At 37.2% G+C, this 16906-nt stretch overlaps 1 protein-coding gene across 1 annotated transcript in view; it reads left to right on the forward strand.

Moving 5' to 3' along the window:
* Nucleotides 1-16906, forward strand: part of DDX10 (DEAD-box helicase 10) — a 329965-nt gene that overhangs the window by 287989 nt on the left and 25070 nt on the right. Inside the window, exon 17 of the mRNA XM_055422984.2 lies at nucleotides 3230-3366. Coding sequence (XP_055278959.2) covers nucleotides 3230-3366 — 137 coding nt within the window. The remainder of the gene's footprint in view (nucleotides 1-3229; nucleotides 3367-16906) is intronic.

Here is a 16906-nt window from a genome sequence, read left to right on the forward strand (position 1 = left end):
CTCAGAAAAACCTAAGAGAATTCAGTGTTTCTATAATACATTATCTACAGTGTCTAGTTTTCTACAAAAATATAAAACATGTAATTAAGCAGAAAATTGTGACCCATGGCCAGGAAAAAATAGTCAATAGAAACTCTTGTTAGCCCAGATTTTAATTTATCAAAGATTTCGGTGCAGCTAAAGAATTAAGAGAAAACATGTTTGAAGAATTAAAAGAAAGTATAGGTATGTGAATAAACAGATAGGTAGCCTCCCCAGAGCAAGAATTTAACCTATGGAAATTATGGAAACTAATATAATCAAAACAAAAAGAAACATCATCTTAGACCTGAAAGCACAATTACTGTAAAGTTTTTGCTGGGTGGTCTGAAAAATGGTTGAAATTGTCAGGAAAAAAAACAACAGCAGCAGCAGACTTGATGACTCAGTAGAAATGACCCTATGCAAAGAACAGAAAGAAAAAAAATTGAAGAAAAATGAGCAAAACTAAGAGAACTGTGAAGTAGTCTAATATGCAATTTTTTTGCAGTCATGGAACGAATGGTTAGGCATACAAATATTTGAAGAGATAATAGCCAAAAGCTTCCCAAATTTAGTGTAAAGCATTGATAAATCCAAGAAGGTTGTAGAGCCTGAAGAAAGATGAATACAAAGGAAAACCTTTCTTAGACACATCATAGTCTAACTGCTTTATGATAAAGAGAAAATTTTTAAAGCAGCCAGAGGAAAACACATTTGTTGCTTACATGTCAAGGGGAAAAAAAAACAAAACTGAAATTATTTCTTGCTAATGAAAAGTCCCAAACATTTAAGAAAAAAATTATTCTGTGTGCTCAGTCATGTCCAACTCTTTGTGATCCCATGAACTGTAGCCTGCTAGGCTCGTCTGTCCATGGAATTTTCCAGGCAAGAATACTGGAGTGGGTTGCCATTTCCTCTTCTGAGGAATCTTCCCTACCCAGGGATCAAACCTGTGTCTCTTGCATCTCCCTGCATTGGCAGGCAGATTCTCTACTAGGAAAAAATGAGAATTTTGAAAAACTTATATCTTTTTTTTGAATTTTGGAAACTTATAGCTTTCTAATACTTTGAAAGACATTTTTTAATGATACTGATTAATATTAAGAAATATGATTTTAAAAAATATTGTATAGTTGAAATGTGTTAACATTTGAAGATCCACATAAGGAAGACATGGATGTTTTAGTGAATCATTATTTTCCAAATGACCAATGCAGTGTTATGAAATCATTCACTGATAAAAAAAAGATTCAAAGTGCAAAGTAGACCTATGGATTTTAATGTAACAGGATGTAGAAAGTGTCTTAATAATGGTTTCAGATTCCACATTGCAACGACTTTTTAAGATCCTGACATTCATAGATACTTATTGTATAGTATCAAAGCAGAAGAACTACACCTATCTAAAAAGGCTATTAAATGACTTTTCTCTTTCCCATCTCTGAGAGACTGGATTTTCTGCATATATTTCAACCAGTACAACATATTGAATGCAAAAGCAGATATAAGAATCCAAGTACCTTCTTCTGAGCCAGACATTAAGAGATTTGTTTAAAATGTAAAACATAGGTCTTTTGTTTTGGAATTTGTAGCTATTTTCATAAAACACTATGTTAACATATGTTAATATATAGTGATACAGTTTATTATTATTGTTTTTAAATTAATGAATTTTTTTTTAATTCTGAGTTTAAATTTCTAGTACAATAAATGATATTAGATATAATCCACATTAACACAAGCTCTTTGGACCAAAAAAGCTTAAGATTTATTGGGTTGACCAAATAGTTTGTTCAGAAAACCCAAACCAATTTTTTGGCCAACACAAAACTTTGATAATTCTCTGTCTGCACCTTTTAGATAGCAGATTCCTTTGAGAGCATCAGACTAGAAAATTGGAATATCTTGTAACTTGGGAGATTAGTGTTCTTCAGTACATGATGACATTCAGTTTTTGTTGATATCCTTGATTATTTTCAAGTGGACCATATAGTAGTATGTTGTTGAGTGTGCTGCCTACTGCCTCTAAGGGCAGCCTTTTCTTTTTCCCTTCTAATACTTGTTTCCAGACCCTTTTTTTTTTAGCAGGGAATTCTACCAGAAAAGCAATAAGGGACTTTTGCAGTTGTGACTAATCCTTATTTTCTTTACTTCTACCTCCTTTTGTTATGTTTAGAGGTTATCAAGGGAAAGCTGTTCAAAAAGTGTTATCAGACTTCAGGCTTCAGTAGAGGCCTACACAGTCAACAGCCGTGATATTCTGAGTTGTTATTCAGTTTCTGGGAAAGAACATTAAAGATTTGAAATCAAAGAATCATTGAATCACATGGTGTGAAGAAAATTTATAAAGTGTACCCACTAACAGAAATTCATCCAGAATTGTTTTTTAGTCCTGCTTACTGATTATAATCTGCTAAATGCACGTGACAATGTTTGTTTGTATTTCTTATGTACCAGGTGAGAAAACAAATCTGCCAAAGATAAATTTGTTAAAAGGGATGGTCATTACATAAAATGTGTAGTAAATTTATTTTAATTTTGTATTACTTTGGTCTTTGACAAAAATAAACCATTGCAAAACAAAGTAAAAAAAGCCTACCTACCTACCTACTTACATGAAACTATGAAACTGGATAGTTTCAACTTTCTGTACCTTGGTATTCATCTATTTTTTTTCATCATTCTTAGTGACTTTGTATACTTATTTTGAATTTAGAAGGTCCCTTACTATTAATGAGCTTGTAAAGATTTGATTGTCATTTTAAGGCTTATTGTGGTTATAAAATTATCAGGCAAGTGTTCCTGTACTCTCTCATTTGGCTTTTTATATCTTTACCTAATATTTTTGATAGCCTTGAAATTTGCATAGTGAACAGGAGTGCTAAAACAGATTTATTTTATACTTTTATTTCTTTGATAGTTGAATAACTTGGAAGTAATTAAACTGTCAATTTTTTCCTACATTGCATATACGGGGCTTAATAATGATTTTTTTTTGAACCATATTTTGTTTTACTTTTGAAATGGTGTGGTTTTTCTCCCTCAGTACAAATGATTATGGTTCTGAAAGTCACATAGAGGTCTTCACCAGAATAGAAGACTTCTAATTTGAGGATCTCAATTAGCAGTATTTATTTGGGGCTAGAAATAAGACCTGATTATTTATGAGCTGTTTTCTTAAACAACAGTTTTCCTTGTGTTTTCTTAGGCTAGAGATGAAGAGGAAGCCTTTCTGGATTGGAGCGATGATGATAATGATGGATTTGATCCAAGTACACTTCCAGATCCAGATAAGTACAGAAGCTCTGAAGAGTCAGATAGTGAAGATACGGAAAATAAGATCAGGTATGTTTTTACTGTTGGTAGCATTAAGAATAGGAATCTTCTCCTTTTAATAAATTCAGAAGATGTGTGAAGACAAAACATCTCATGATCTTCTCATTGTTTTAGAGGCCCTTCTACTGTTCCTGTAATACCTGTTTAACATATATAGGTGCTAAATAGTTGTATCTTTTTCTTGGTCTGTTCTTTTCTTCTCTGTCTTTTTAAATCTTTATGCCTAAGTATTTGATTCACTAGGATATATTTATTGCAAACAGAGATAAGATTTTATTTTGATTTACTGATAAGATTATTGTTAAAAATTATCTCTGAATTTTTAAATCACATTCTTTGATATAAAAGTAAGAAACACATAAAATAATGGAAAACTCATATGTAAACAGCCCTCTTTCAAATGTGGACTTACTTGTTGCCATGCCAAAAGCAGATATGTAATGAATTGAATGACCTGCTCAGCACTTGTTTTCAGAGTACTATGTATTAGGTTATATTGAAATACTATTGATTTAAAAGTTGAGAATATTGAGCTGCATGGACATTCTAAATCAATGAGCCTATTTAGGCACAAGGAGGATACTAATGCTGGATGAAGTTAATGTGATTAAAGGGGAGAGGAAACTGGTTGGAACCCCTCAAGTGCTAGTCTGAAAAGTTTGGAGTTGAAAAAAATAGGCCCCATAGAGCTATAATCTGGCTTTAAGCATTAGGAAGAGAAATGCTATGGAGTGATCATTTCATTTACTCTTTATTTTAATCTTGGGCTCATCTAGACATAGAATTATTTTATAATAGTGAAAATGACCCATCCAAAACACAGTCTTCCCATGTGATGCCAGAAACTTGGGATATTTACTGTTGGACAACTAGATTATAGACATAGTAGCATCCCTACCCCAAGAAGCATCACAGGGGAAAATACTTTGTTAGGATTTAGAAAAAATATATAAATGATAAGGGTTAAATAATTTAGGTCCAGAGCATAATGTTAATCTTTAGAAATTGACCTCTAAGAGTAAATACGTGTATTCTGCTTCAGAGTTTCTTGGTGCACACGTCCAGACCTTGATGAGCTATCAGTATGGTTAAATTTGTTGCCCACTTTATTCTTATATAAATACCCCTCTTTCAGAGTAATTTATGGGATCTCCATTTTGATAGGTGGGCTTTTAACACACATGACTTTATATCAGTAACTTCCGAATGCTCTGTGTAATTTTTCTCTCTGAAGGGAAATTTAATTGGTTAATACAGTTTGTTATTTGGCCATGTTTTCCATATCTCTCTAACATAGGGCCAACTTTTGAAGTCATTGGTAAGATGACAGCAATCCTTCTGTATCTGATTTGTAAGGATTTTTTTTCTAACATTTTTGGTAGCTTTCGAGTTGTCCTTTATCTTCAGACAGCAGACATTTCGTTTCATTCTTTGGGCATTTCTTACCCTCTTAGTGACATTTCTCTGCTACCTCCTAGTTAATATGACTTCCTCTCTAATAGTTTCACATGTTTCATCCTTTTAATTAGCCTGTAAATGCTTTGTAGCCAGAAACTCTTTTTATAAATCAACACATTCAGCTCCAGCCTCTACTCATCTCTCCAACATTAATGTAATAGGCACAGAGAAAGGCCCTGAAATAGTTGCATTGATTACTTAATTGAGGAAGGAGATTTATAGAGTAAAAGAGAGAAGTATAATGATAAGCAACTCTACAACTGATCCTAATAGCTTAAATGAGACAAGAAATGACAGAATATGTTGTTGGAGAACTGGAAGAAGCCACGTTCAGATAGTGTAATGGTGATGGACAAGACAGTAGGAATACCTTGAGAGATGCCAGAGCATCTAATTCAGTGGCAAGGGTTTAGATGGGAAATATTTTTTTATTATTTTATGTGTTTATTTTTGGCTGTGCTCAGTCTTCACACTGCTTTGTGGGCTTTTCTCTAGTCGCTGTGAGCAGGAGCTACTCTTCGTTGCAGTTCTTGGGTTTCTCATTGCGGTGGCTTCTCTTGTTGGGGAGCACAGGCTCTAGGGTGCTCAGGATTCAACAGTGTGGTTCCTGGGCTTTAGAAAACTAGTTGTGGTACACAGGTTTAGTTGGTTCGTGGTGTGTAGGATAGTCTTGGATCAGGGATCAAACTCATGTCTCCTCCATTGGCAGGTGGATTCTTTACCACTGCACCACCAGGAAAGCCTCAGATCAGAAGTATTTAAGCATTATGTAAAAATTAAAATGGTTTTAAGTGCAAGCATAACTGGTAACTACACTAGCAGAGATTGAAAGGAATTGTGAAACTTTGGTTTTAGGCCAAAGAGAAACTATCTTTTGTTGAAAAGAGTATCAACAAGTGCTTTATTCCATTAGTGCATTTAGGGGCTTCCTAGCAGTTTCATCTTTTGTATGAGCACAGTAATTATCTAGTCCAACCTCTTCCTCTCAGATGAAAAAAACAAGCTTTCAAAGGATAAAATAATATGTCTGTGATCACAGTACAAGTTAAGGACAGATCAGTGTGATCTGCCTGAATCAAATTGACTCCTTGGTTTTAATACTCCAATCAGGTTATATAGAATTACTCAGGCATTAGGAGAGATAGCTCAGGAAAACTATATTGAGACAAACATAATGTTATTTGACTGAAGATCTGATCCATGGACTAATCATAGGATAGATTTGACTGGACCATGGTTTCCCAGCCTCAGCACTACTGACATTATGGCCCAGATGATTCTTTGTTTTGAGGGGTTTGGGGTGGCTGTAGACTGTTTAGCATCATCCTCTACCACTAGCACCTCCTCAGTTGAGATGAGAATTATTTTCAGACAATGCCAGATATCCTTTGGGGAGGAAATTTCCTCTTTGGGGAGGAAAGTCACAGTTGGACAACCACTGGACTAAACCCCAGGATGGCAGAACATATTACTAGTGCCTTAATTGCCCAATCCCTCATCCAGGGTAGGCTTTGTATTCTGTCCATTTAGCCCTAGCAGTCCTTCTCAGACAGGGCCATCAATCAGTTGGGATCAGTATACAAGATAAAACCTGTTTTCCATTCCTGGTCTAGAGGGCAAGGTTTAGGGTAATTTGCAAGTAATAGTCCGCATGTGAAACTTATACTCTCATTTTCTCTTCTCTCTTGAAATTACTTTAGTGGCAATGAATAAAGATACATGTAAACTAAAACCACATTGTTTTAAATAAGAGAAGGTATTCATAAGTAAATTCACCATACAATAGAATTTTGACAGTAGTATAATTGCTTCTGCTATGTGTAATGATAGCACCAATACAATCTCCCTGTTCAGTTTTGCTACATCTTTATTTCTTTGCCTCTCATGAACATGACGAAATGCTAGGATTCTGTGATGTTAGCTTTAGACGATCCTCCTGGCTTGTTCACAGGGTTTATTTGGTTCACAGTTTCTAGCTTCTACTCAGTAATTGCAGCAACAGCTAGTGTTCCTGCCTTTTGGTCACCCTCACTGCCACTTGTTCTCTGGATATTAATTATCATTTTCAGATAGGAGTTTGTATGGGACTGGATATACCGATTAGAAAGTGGCTTTTAGTCCCAAACTAAATAGTACGAGCTAATTTCTTTGAAAGTTCCCTTTGTGTATTTCTTTTACCTTCACGTTGGTGACACCCATAGATATTCAGCTCAAGTAGCGATTTGGTCTCTCTACATGGAAAGACACTTGTGGGAAACAGGCAAAGGAGAGCCAGATTAGTGGAGGACAACTGACCTTGGGGTCAATAATTCCTCTTCAGGAAGATCTGATAGAATTTTAAAGAGTTTGTACGTCTGTCTTTCTCAGCGTGGTATTTAGCCACAGTAGAATTTAAACTTTCCTTAAACCTCTCTAGAATTATGAGAATTGTCATTTCTATCACTGAAATTCAAAAGAGATTCTGATATATGAATCAACTCCTTTACAAAAAGCTGTCTTGCTTATAGTATGGTCAATTATATGACCCTTAGTTCCTTTTAAGGGATTTAAAAAATAAATGCTGCTGTTAACAGCTCCATTTATCCACAGAAACAGAGCTGTGAAATACAGGGAGTGGGTAATCTACCCATCGTATAGAATAATGTCAGCTGGTTAGTCAGTAGCAGATGCCTGAACTCCATTGGCTGCTCTAAACTTTTGTGTGCTATTTTTAAAACTAGGTAAGGAAGAGAGAGCTTGCTTTGATGTTCTCTGATTTCTTTTTTTTTTCTTCTCTTCTTCCATCTTACAGTTGGTCCAGGCTGTGTTTTACTCTGTGGCTTTCAGTTCTGATTCCTTCTGTGGAATTAGCATAGGTAGAATTAGTACAAAATGTTAGGATTTCTTGTTGTTATTGTTGTTAAAAATAGAACAGTTTGGTAGACAACCTGGCTCTTTGTTGCTGTGGATTTTGTGACATCAGAGAATTCATTGGTCTTCTGGGAACTACATGGAATCATGTATTCTTATCTCCAGTGAGTTTTGATGCAGACTTTTTATACTTTTTGAGAACATAAGACCTCAAATGTTGCATGCAATTATCTTTGTACTTATAAATGATTTTTCATTTTTTTATCTTCGAAATAGTCCATATAGTAGAGTTATTTTGCTTTCATAATAAACATTTGGACAAGCTTCTATATGTGATGCTAAGAGCTGGAGAAAGAACTTTCTGCTTTATTTAAATCACATCCTGATTGCTTAAGAGTTAAAAATATCTTCTTGATCTGTATTCTCTGGCTTCTTGTCATATTTCCTCTATCCATTCTTTCAGCTGAGAATTTTTTTTGTACCTATCCTATGCCAGGCATAGTACAGGTACAGAGAATAAAACATTAAGCAAGAAAATTACCTTCTGAGCTTTGACAGAGCTTTTAGTTCAGTGGAGGTTACAGATGGATAAGAAAGCAATTACACACCAGCATGTTGGTTAAATGATTTGTGCACTGATGGAGGTGATGGGGAGAGGGGTAGGTAAGGCTGAAAATGATGTGCCTAAGTCTTGGGCTTGGCAGACTAGAAACAGCTCCCTGAAGGGTGTGATGGCTCAGCTAAAACTGAAGTGAGTTTAAGTTATAAGAGAGCAGGGAGAAGGGTAAATTGCCTTATAAAGAAAGCTGAGCACAGAAGAATTAATGCTTTTGAACTGTGGTGTTGGAGAAGACTCTTGAGAGTCCCTTGGACTGCAAGGAGATCGAACCAGTCCATCCTAAAGGAGATCAGTCCTGGGTGTTCATGGGAAGGACTGATGTTGAAGCTGAAACTCCAATACTTTGGCCACCTGATGCGAAGAGCTGACTCTTTTGAAAAGACCCTGACGCAGGGAAAGATTGAGGGCAGGAAGAGAAGGGGACGACAGAGGGTGAGATGGTTGGATGGCATCACCGACTCAATGGACATGAGTTTGGGTAAACTCCAGGAGTTGGTGATGGAAGCCTGGCGTGCTGCAGTCCATAGGGTCACAAAGAGTTGGACATGACTGAGAGACTGAACTGAACTGAAAGAGTATGGCCTTTGAAGTGAGACAAGTAACTTTAACCATATTCCAGTTAAACTCTTCTTTTAAAAAATGTGTTCCTTTTAGCTGTGCCTCACAAGCTGAGAGAAATTTGTTTCTGAGCATGTAATGTAAGATTAATTTTTGTGTATCTTGTAGCATTCATCATGTTTGGTTTATGGCCATCTTCCTGTGGATTGCTAATGATGTGAAAATTTGCAAAGTATTGAATACTAAGGAAAAGAAGCAGCTGGATGTTCCAGATATTCATTATCCAATCAAATTAAGTTTTTAATATTTATAATCTTAACGTTTTTCAAACAAAAAAGGGAAAGCGAAAAAGTTTGTGATTAGACTGCATTGTGTCAATGTTTTCTTCACAGACCACAGTCTCTGGCTAAGGCAGATTGCTTTATATTGTTATGTGGTGGGGTATTTGGTAGATTATTTTAGGTGGTCTAAGATCTCTCACATATGTAATTTTTAGTGAAACTGTTGGCATAATTTAGACATAAAGACCTTTATATGGATTGATACCTTTTCTTGTACAATGTAAATTTTCACATCCAATATAATTAGCTATTCTTTTTGCTTAGTCTGACACAGCTCTAAATCAAAAGGCTGATCAAGGATTTTTGTCTTTTTTTTCCCATTTGTTGGGGATTTTGTTTTGTTTTAAAAATCTGTTTTATGCTAGTTTTCTGTTTCTGAGTGAACTTGCCCATCTTTAAAAGTTATCTCTTACTTGAAGGAGATGCACTACTTTAATCTGTGTGGTTTCTCTTAGTGTTGTTCTGTGATAACTCTTGAGTAAAATTGCCCAGCAAATACCCTGCCAAGACTTTACAGTCAGCTTTCTTTATATGTGGGAGACTTTTTCACCTGCAAAAGAAATATGTATACATCAAAGATAAATTTGGGAGGAGGAAAATTCCCAGAAAGCATTTTACTTTCTTAACTGGTTTTAGTTGGGGCTGGGTGTTGCACATTATGTATTTTATATGAATTGTTGGAATCATAAGTGCTAAATATAGAGGATGATTTTTGAAGGGATTCTTTTTCTTATTCAGAGTCTAGGTGATTGTTAAATAGGATTGGCTATAGTTTTCACTTACTTGAACCACTATTCACTGGTGAATCTAGTTGTGGGTGGTAGATACGGAAAGAAGTTTGCTCAGCTTAATGATTTTATTAATGACTTTATTATGTGACTGCCATTCTTTCCTTTTATTCTTTTTAACTTCAGGAGGTATATCCCTGATTCCAATATGCCTAGCAACTTTCAAGAGAAAATCTCAATCATCTCTTCTTTGTGAAATACAAAGTTCATGACCTATCAGATTTCATAGAGCTTTTATCATAACTTAGTGAGTTATGAATGATGAGTTAATTTACTTGACTTTCTTTAAATTGTATTCCTTTCAGCTTTCTCCCTTTTGTCATTGCCCTGAAACAAAAGCATATCCTGTTGTGATGTAAAGCATGAATGGAGAAACTTCCAAAGCAGATTATTGGGGTAGCAGGGAGGCAGGGAGTAAGCACGGTGTAGGGGGTGGGAACGCAGTATTTTTTTGTCTTCAGACTCTTAAGGGAAAGGTTGCTACCCACTGAGGAAGGGAAGGTATTATTTTTTGGATGAGAGTTGGGATAGGGAAGACATATTTTAAGAAATACAGTATTTAAGAAGCTCCCAGTTTGACCTTACTTGTTCCTGCAATTATTGAGCAGAAGCATGAAAGTGAAAGTCGCTCAGTTGTGTCCAACTCTTTGCTACCCCTAGGACTATACAGTCCATGAAATCCTCCAGACCAGAATACTGGTGTGGGTAGCCGTTCCCTTCTCCAGGGAACCTTCCCAACCCAGGGATTGAACCCAGGTCTCCCGCATTGCAGGTGGATTCTTTACCAGCTGAGCCACCAGGGAAGCCCGAAGCTAGAAACAGTGCACTAAATAAAAGTCTCAGGTTTTACCCTGTGCCTTCTACTCCTCTGTCATTTAGCCATCATTGAATAACTGTTACTCAATGACAGTAGCAGGTTTGCCTAGTTTCAGAAGTGCTAGGAATTCTAAGAAGTTGGATGAATGGCTGAGGATGCCATGAGACCAGAATGAACCATCTCTCAAGGGTAATGAAACACCTCAAAGGGTTCTCTTGATTTCTGCCCTGATGATGATGCATGGCAACTTTGCTTTTACTGAAAAGACTGTTGAAAATGACACTTTCTTAGGACCATCCTTGAGAGTGATGCCATCCTATTTTTTTTCATTTCACATTGCTTCATGTAGAATACATTAATGTCAATGACTATATTACATCATTTTCCTTATCCATTCCTCTTGTAGAATTTTAGGTTGTATCCGTTTTTAGTTTTTTGTTTCTTGTTATTTGGTTTTGTTTTGTTTTTGTTGTTGTAAGTAATTCTTCAATAGATAACTTTGTTGAACAATGGGTTTTCTCTCAAAATCATTTGAAGGACTAATGAAGAGTAAGATGAAAGTGTGAGACTTAATTTCACCAGATAGTTAGAACACTGGGAACATGATTGGGTAGATGATGATCGTGAATATTAAAAACTAATCAGTGAAAGTAGTTTGAGGAGAAAAGCTAATATGCTTTTGGGGAGCAAAAATGTTTTACATACAGATTAGTAGCAAGATAAATCCATAATATAAACTGAACTCGTGTGAATGTTTAAACTTCTTTTAATCTGGGAGAAGAGAAATCATTATGTATGTCTTCTAAATTGCTACAGAGCAGAGGTTCTTAACCTGGACTTGATGGATGAACTTTAGGGGAATCTCAAACATGTTTATTGTGAGATGAGGGAGCCAAACTTTTTGCCCATCTCAAATGATGTTTGTGTGTTTTATAGAAGGAAACATGTACATGTGATTGCAGTCCCCTGCCTGCTGTTGCCCTCTCACAATCCCCAACCTTTTCTGATTATTAGAATTCTGATCTAAGAGGATATCTTCTGCTCTTGCAGTTATATTTGTAATGAATGCTGAGCCAATCACTATTTTCTTTGACTAAATTGTTTTTGCAAATCTGTTTCTAGTACCTAGCAGAAAAGAGACATTAAGGACATGATACATTTTCAGTTCCATTTCTATATGCAGTAGCCTTCACCATCAGAAGGAAGCTCAGCAGATTTTATGGAATGTACTGAAGTAATTAATCTTCATTAGGACTGTTGCCATGGCCTTGTAAGTGAAAATTTATGATAAGAGGAAAAGTCTGGCACTACATATTTGAATACCAGAGTGCCAATATTTAAAGATATGTATAAAGATTTCTGAGAATTTTTTTAATGGTCTCAAGGTCATTTATTATTAGCTTAAAATTCTTTAAGAAGTCCAAGCTACATTTACTGATATGATTGCAAGAAGGAGAGTTTTATATAAATAAGGGCACGTGAACGGTAGCTTTCCACACACTGTTTGGCAGCATGTTGTAAAAGGACATCCGCGGGTTTCTGTGTGAGTGAATTCTCCCTGTCCTCAGCTTCCTTGCAGCTAGATGCAGTTTCACCTAATTTTTTGTGTGCATTCCAAAACGAGAAGAAAAGCACGAGGTTGAAAAGCTGTACAGAGACTATAGTAGAAGGAGCGTGCTTTCTTCCAGCAGCCACTTATCCTGGCTTTTGTTAGATATCTCAAACTGAAGTGACTTAGCAGCAACAGCAGCAGCCTTTCTTCATGGCAAGTACTGATGATTACATTCTTCTTGTTGGAATGTCCCATCCCTTTCTGCATCTGTTAAAACAATGACTAAAGCTTCCTAAGGGCTGGAGGGAGAATTTTTTAAAATCAAGCCAAATAAGACATGGTAGTTTCCTCTACATGAAAAATATTGATGAATCAAACTCCTTCCTTCTGCTTTTAAGTATTAATACGTGGGAATTTTAAACTATGTCTCTATGTCTGTTTCTCAAAGAATGGTCTCAGAAGCATCTGTATTATAGAAATAGTTGCTTGAGCCAGTCTGAGATACGAATTACGTGAGGTTTTATGAACCAGGCCTCCTGGGTAACTCTAGTGGTAAAGAACCCGCCTGCAGGAGATGTAAGAGAAACAGATTCAATCTCTGGGTTGGGAAGATCCCCTGGAGGAGGGCACAGCAACCCACTCCAGTATTCTTGGCCCTGGAGAATCCCATGAAAAGAGGAGCGAGGCAGGCTGCAGTCCAGTGGGTCGCAAAGAGTTGAACACAACTCAAGCAACTTACCACGCATGCATGCACACTCTGAACCAAGAAACTGAATGACTTTCCCACGGCCACCACTGCATATAGTTTGGAATATGGATGTACATTCCATATCCGAAACTTAGCAACATGCAGAGAAGTAAGAGTTTTATGAAATTAAGTCTGTGTTAGAACAAAGGCAGGCAATTTTGCCCTATGGAAAAATTGTGACTTCTCGAGTCAGGTAGACCGACCTAAGTTTGAATGTTCATTTATTTTACAATTTGTAGGCCATACCAAGTTAGTTTACTTAATCTCTCTGACCTTCAGTTTTCTTCATCAATTGAAAGATGATAATTCTTACTTTGCAAGGTTACCAGGAAGATCTAATTAAAGTAAGAAGAAAGCAGAATATGATATGTAATAGAGTCATTAATATAATTTTTAACTACTAAAAGCAAAACTATGGCAGGAGTTTTTAAATAAGTGTATACACTTATAAGAATAGGATATCTTCTGGGATATCAGCTTTCTGTTTTCCTCCTCATCAAAATCTTTCATTAAGAAAAAAAATCAGTCATTACGCCCCATAAACACAACGTGGCAGACCCTATTTTCACAACACTACAGAACTATCCTACAGACTAGTGCTGCATGATATAATGAAAATGATGTCATTAAAATATCCTATTCAATGTATGGATGAAGAGTCTGTATTACCAGATTTACTTGTCTATTTTTCTTCCTAAGTGTTTTCATTATTCAGGAATTAAACATACTGAAAGTTTGCTAAGTACTTGGCATAGAGCAAGAGAAATATTAGATCCAAGTCCTCATAAAGCTTATATTCCAGTGAGGGATTGTAAAGGGAAGAGATAGTGATACGGGCCATGAAAGTGATAAATGTAGGGTAATGAGAGAGGAATTGGGAGAGTTTGCTTTATATAAAGTGGTTAGGAATAACCTCTCTGAAGTGAGACATGAAGAATTATTGAAAGCCTTTTCTTTAGGAAAGAGGAAATCATTCATCCTAACATTCTAACCATGAATTGCTTGTACAGTTATTAGAATTTAAATATTTATCTCAAAAGCATTTCTATAATTATATGGCTGCCAGAGATTCCTCAACTTTTTTTCATTCCATCATCCTTCAGCCATATGTCTATCCTGACTGTGAGTCTAATCGGTTTGATAGAAGGTGATGAGGATGAGAAACAGCTGCTATTCTAGTCCACAGAGTGGCAGCTTATTAGGATGGTGTAAGCCAATACCAGACCACCTGACCTGCCTCTTGAGAAACCTGTATGCAGGTCAGGAAGCAACAGTTAGAACTGGACATGGAACAACAGAATGGTTCCAAATAGGAGTACATCAAGGTTGTATATTGTCACCGTGCTTATTTAACTTATATGCAGAGTACATCATGAGGAACGCTGGGCTGAAAGAAGCACGAGCTGGAATCAGGATTGCTGGGAGAAATATCAATAACTCAGATATGCAGATGACACCACCCTTATGGCAGAAAGTGAAGAGGAACTCAAAAGCCTCTTGATGAAAGTGAAAGAGGAGAGTGAAAAGGTTGGCTTGAAGCTCAACATTCAGAAAACAAAGATCATGGCATCTGGTCCCATCACTTCATGGGAAATAGATGGGGTAAGAGTGGAAACAGTGTCAGACTTTATTTTTTTGGACTCCAAAATCACTGCGAATGCTGACTGCAGCCATGAAAGTAAAAGACACTTACTCCTTGGAAGGAAAATTATGACCAACCTAGATAGTATGTTAAAAAGCAGAGACGTTACTTTGCCAACCAAGGTCTGTCTAGTCAAGGCTATGGTTTATCCAGTGGTCATGTATGGATGTGAGAGTTGGACTGTGAAGAAAGCTGATCGCTGAAGAATTGATGCTTTTGAACTGTGGTACTGGAGAAGACTCTTGAGATTCCCTTGGACTGCAAGGAGATCCAACCAGTCCATTCTAAAGGAGATCAATCCTGGGTGTTCATTGGAAGGACTGATGCTAAAGCTGAAACTCCAATACTTTGGCCACCTCATGCGACGAGCTGACTCACTGGAAAAGACTCTAATGCTGGGAGGGATTGAGGGTGGGAGGAGAAGGGGACGACAGAGAATGAGATGGCTGGATGGCATCACCGACTTGATGGACATGAGTTTGAGTGAACTCTGGGATTTGGTGATGGACAGGGAGGCCTGGCGTCCTGTGATTCATGGGGTCGCAAAGAGTCGGACACGACTGAGAGACTGAACTGAACTGAACTGAACTGAACTGATGCCAGCATGAAGTTTATGAGGACAGGAGGATGATGTTAGGATGGACCGAGCACACCAGTGGAAGACTTGGAAAGGCTTAGGTTATGTACTCATAACCTAAGACGTAGATTATAAGTTAAAGCAGCATGTCATTCACTGAGAATAAGAGGAGAAAACTTGAATGTATTTTTATGTTTATTTAGGTTATAATGTGTTGATGGTGTATCAGCTCTTTTGAACTATGCAAATCTTTTTCTTATTAACTATGCTGCTGCTACTGCTAAGTCACTTCAGTCGTGTCCGACTCTGTGTGACCCCATAGACGGAAGCCCACCAGGCTCCCCCGTCCCTGGGATTCTCCAGGCAAGAACACTGGAGTGGGTTGCCATTTCCTTCTCCAACGTGTGAAAGTGAAGTCGCTCAGTCGTGTCCGACCTTTAGCGACCCCACGGACTGCAGCCTACCAGGCTCCTCCATCCATGGGATTTTCTAGGCAAGAGTACTGGAGTGGCTTGCCATTGCCTTCTCCGCTTATTAACTATGTACTTATAATTTTTGTAGCAACTTTAGTTTTTACAGTAGAAATTGAATGAAAAATGGAGTTCTTATATATCCCTTGCCCCTGTCCCCCACAGCCTTTCCTGTTGTCAATAGAACTGAGCAGTTACATGTTGCTGCTGCTAAGTCACTTCAGTCGTGTCCGACTCTGTGTGACCCCATAGACGGAAGCCCACAAGGCTCTCCCATCCCTGAGATTCTCCAGGCAAGAACACTGGAGTGGGTTGCCATTTCCTTCTCCAATGTGTGAAAGTGAAAAGTGAAAGTGAAGTCGCTCAGTCGCATCCGACCCTTAGCGACCCCATGGACTTCAGCCCACCAGGCTCCTCCATCCATGGGATTTTCTAGGCAAGAGTACTGGAGTGGCTTGCCATGTTACTTAGCCATAAAAATGAATGATTACTGCGATTTGCAACAATGTCAGTAGACCGTGACATTGTCTAGAGAGTATTATGCTTAGTGAAATAAGTCAGAGAAAGACAGATACTATATATGTCATCATTTATATATTGAGTCTAAAAGAGAAATTGAATGTATATACCAAACAGAAACAGACTCATGGATAAATAAAACAAACTGGTGGTTACCACTAGTAATTACCAGTGAAAAGAGGGGAGGGTCCAGATAGGAGTATGGGATTAAGACATAGTAACTACCAGGTATAATACAAATAAGAAACGAGGATATATTGTATAGCACAGGGTAATATAGCCATTATTTTATAGTAATTTTAAATGGAATACAAGCTGTATACTGAATTACTGTGTTGTACACCTGAAGCTAACATAATACTGTAAATCAACTATTCTTCAATTTAAAAAAGAACGAGAGAAGATAGTTGGAGAAACTATAATATTTACAACGCATTTACCATGCATTCAGTTCAGCTCAGTTCAGTTGCTCAGTCATGTCCGACTCTTTGTGACCCCATGAACCGCAGCACACCAGGCCTCCCTGTCCCATCACCAACTCCCGGAGTCCACCCAAACCCATATCCATCAAGTTGGTGATGTCGTTCAACCATCTCATCCTCTGTCGTCC

The sequence above is a fragment of the Moschus berezovskii genome, chromosome 14 (genome assembly GCF_049115385.1).
Source record: "Moschus berezovskii isolate FMDL1 chromosome 14, NW_MosBer_1.0, whole genome shotgun sequence".
Classification (NCBI taxonomy): domain Eukaryota; kingdom Metazoa; phylum Chordata; class Mammalia; order Artiodactyla; family Moschidae; genus Moschus; species Moschus berezovskii.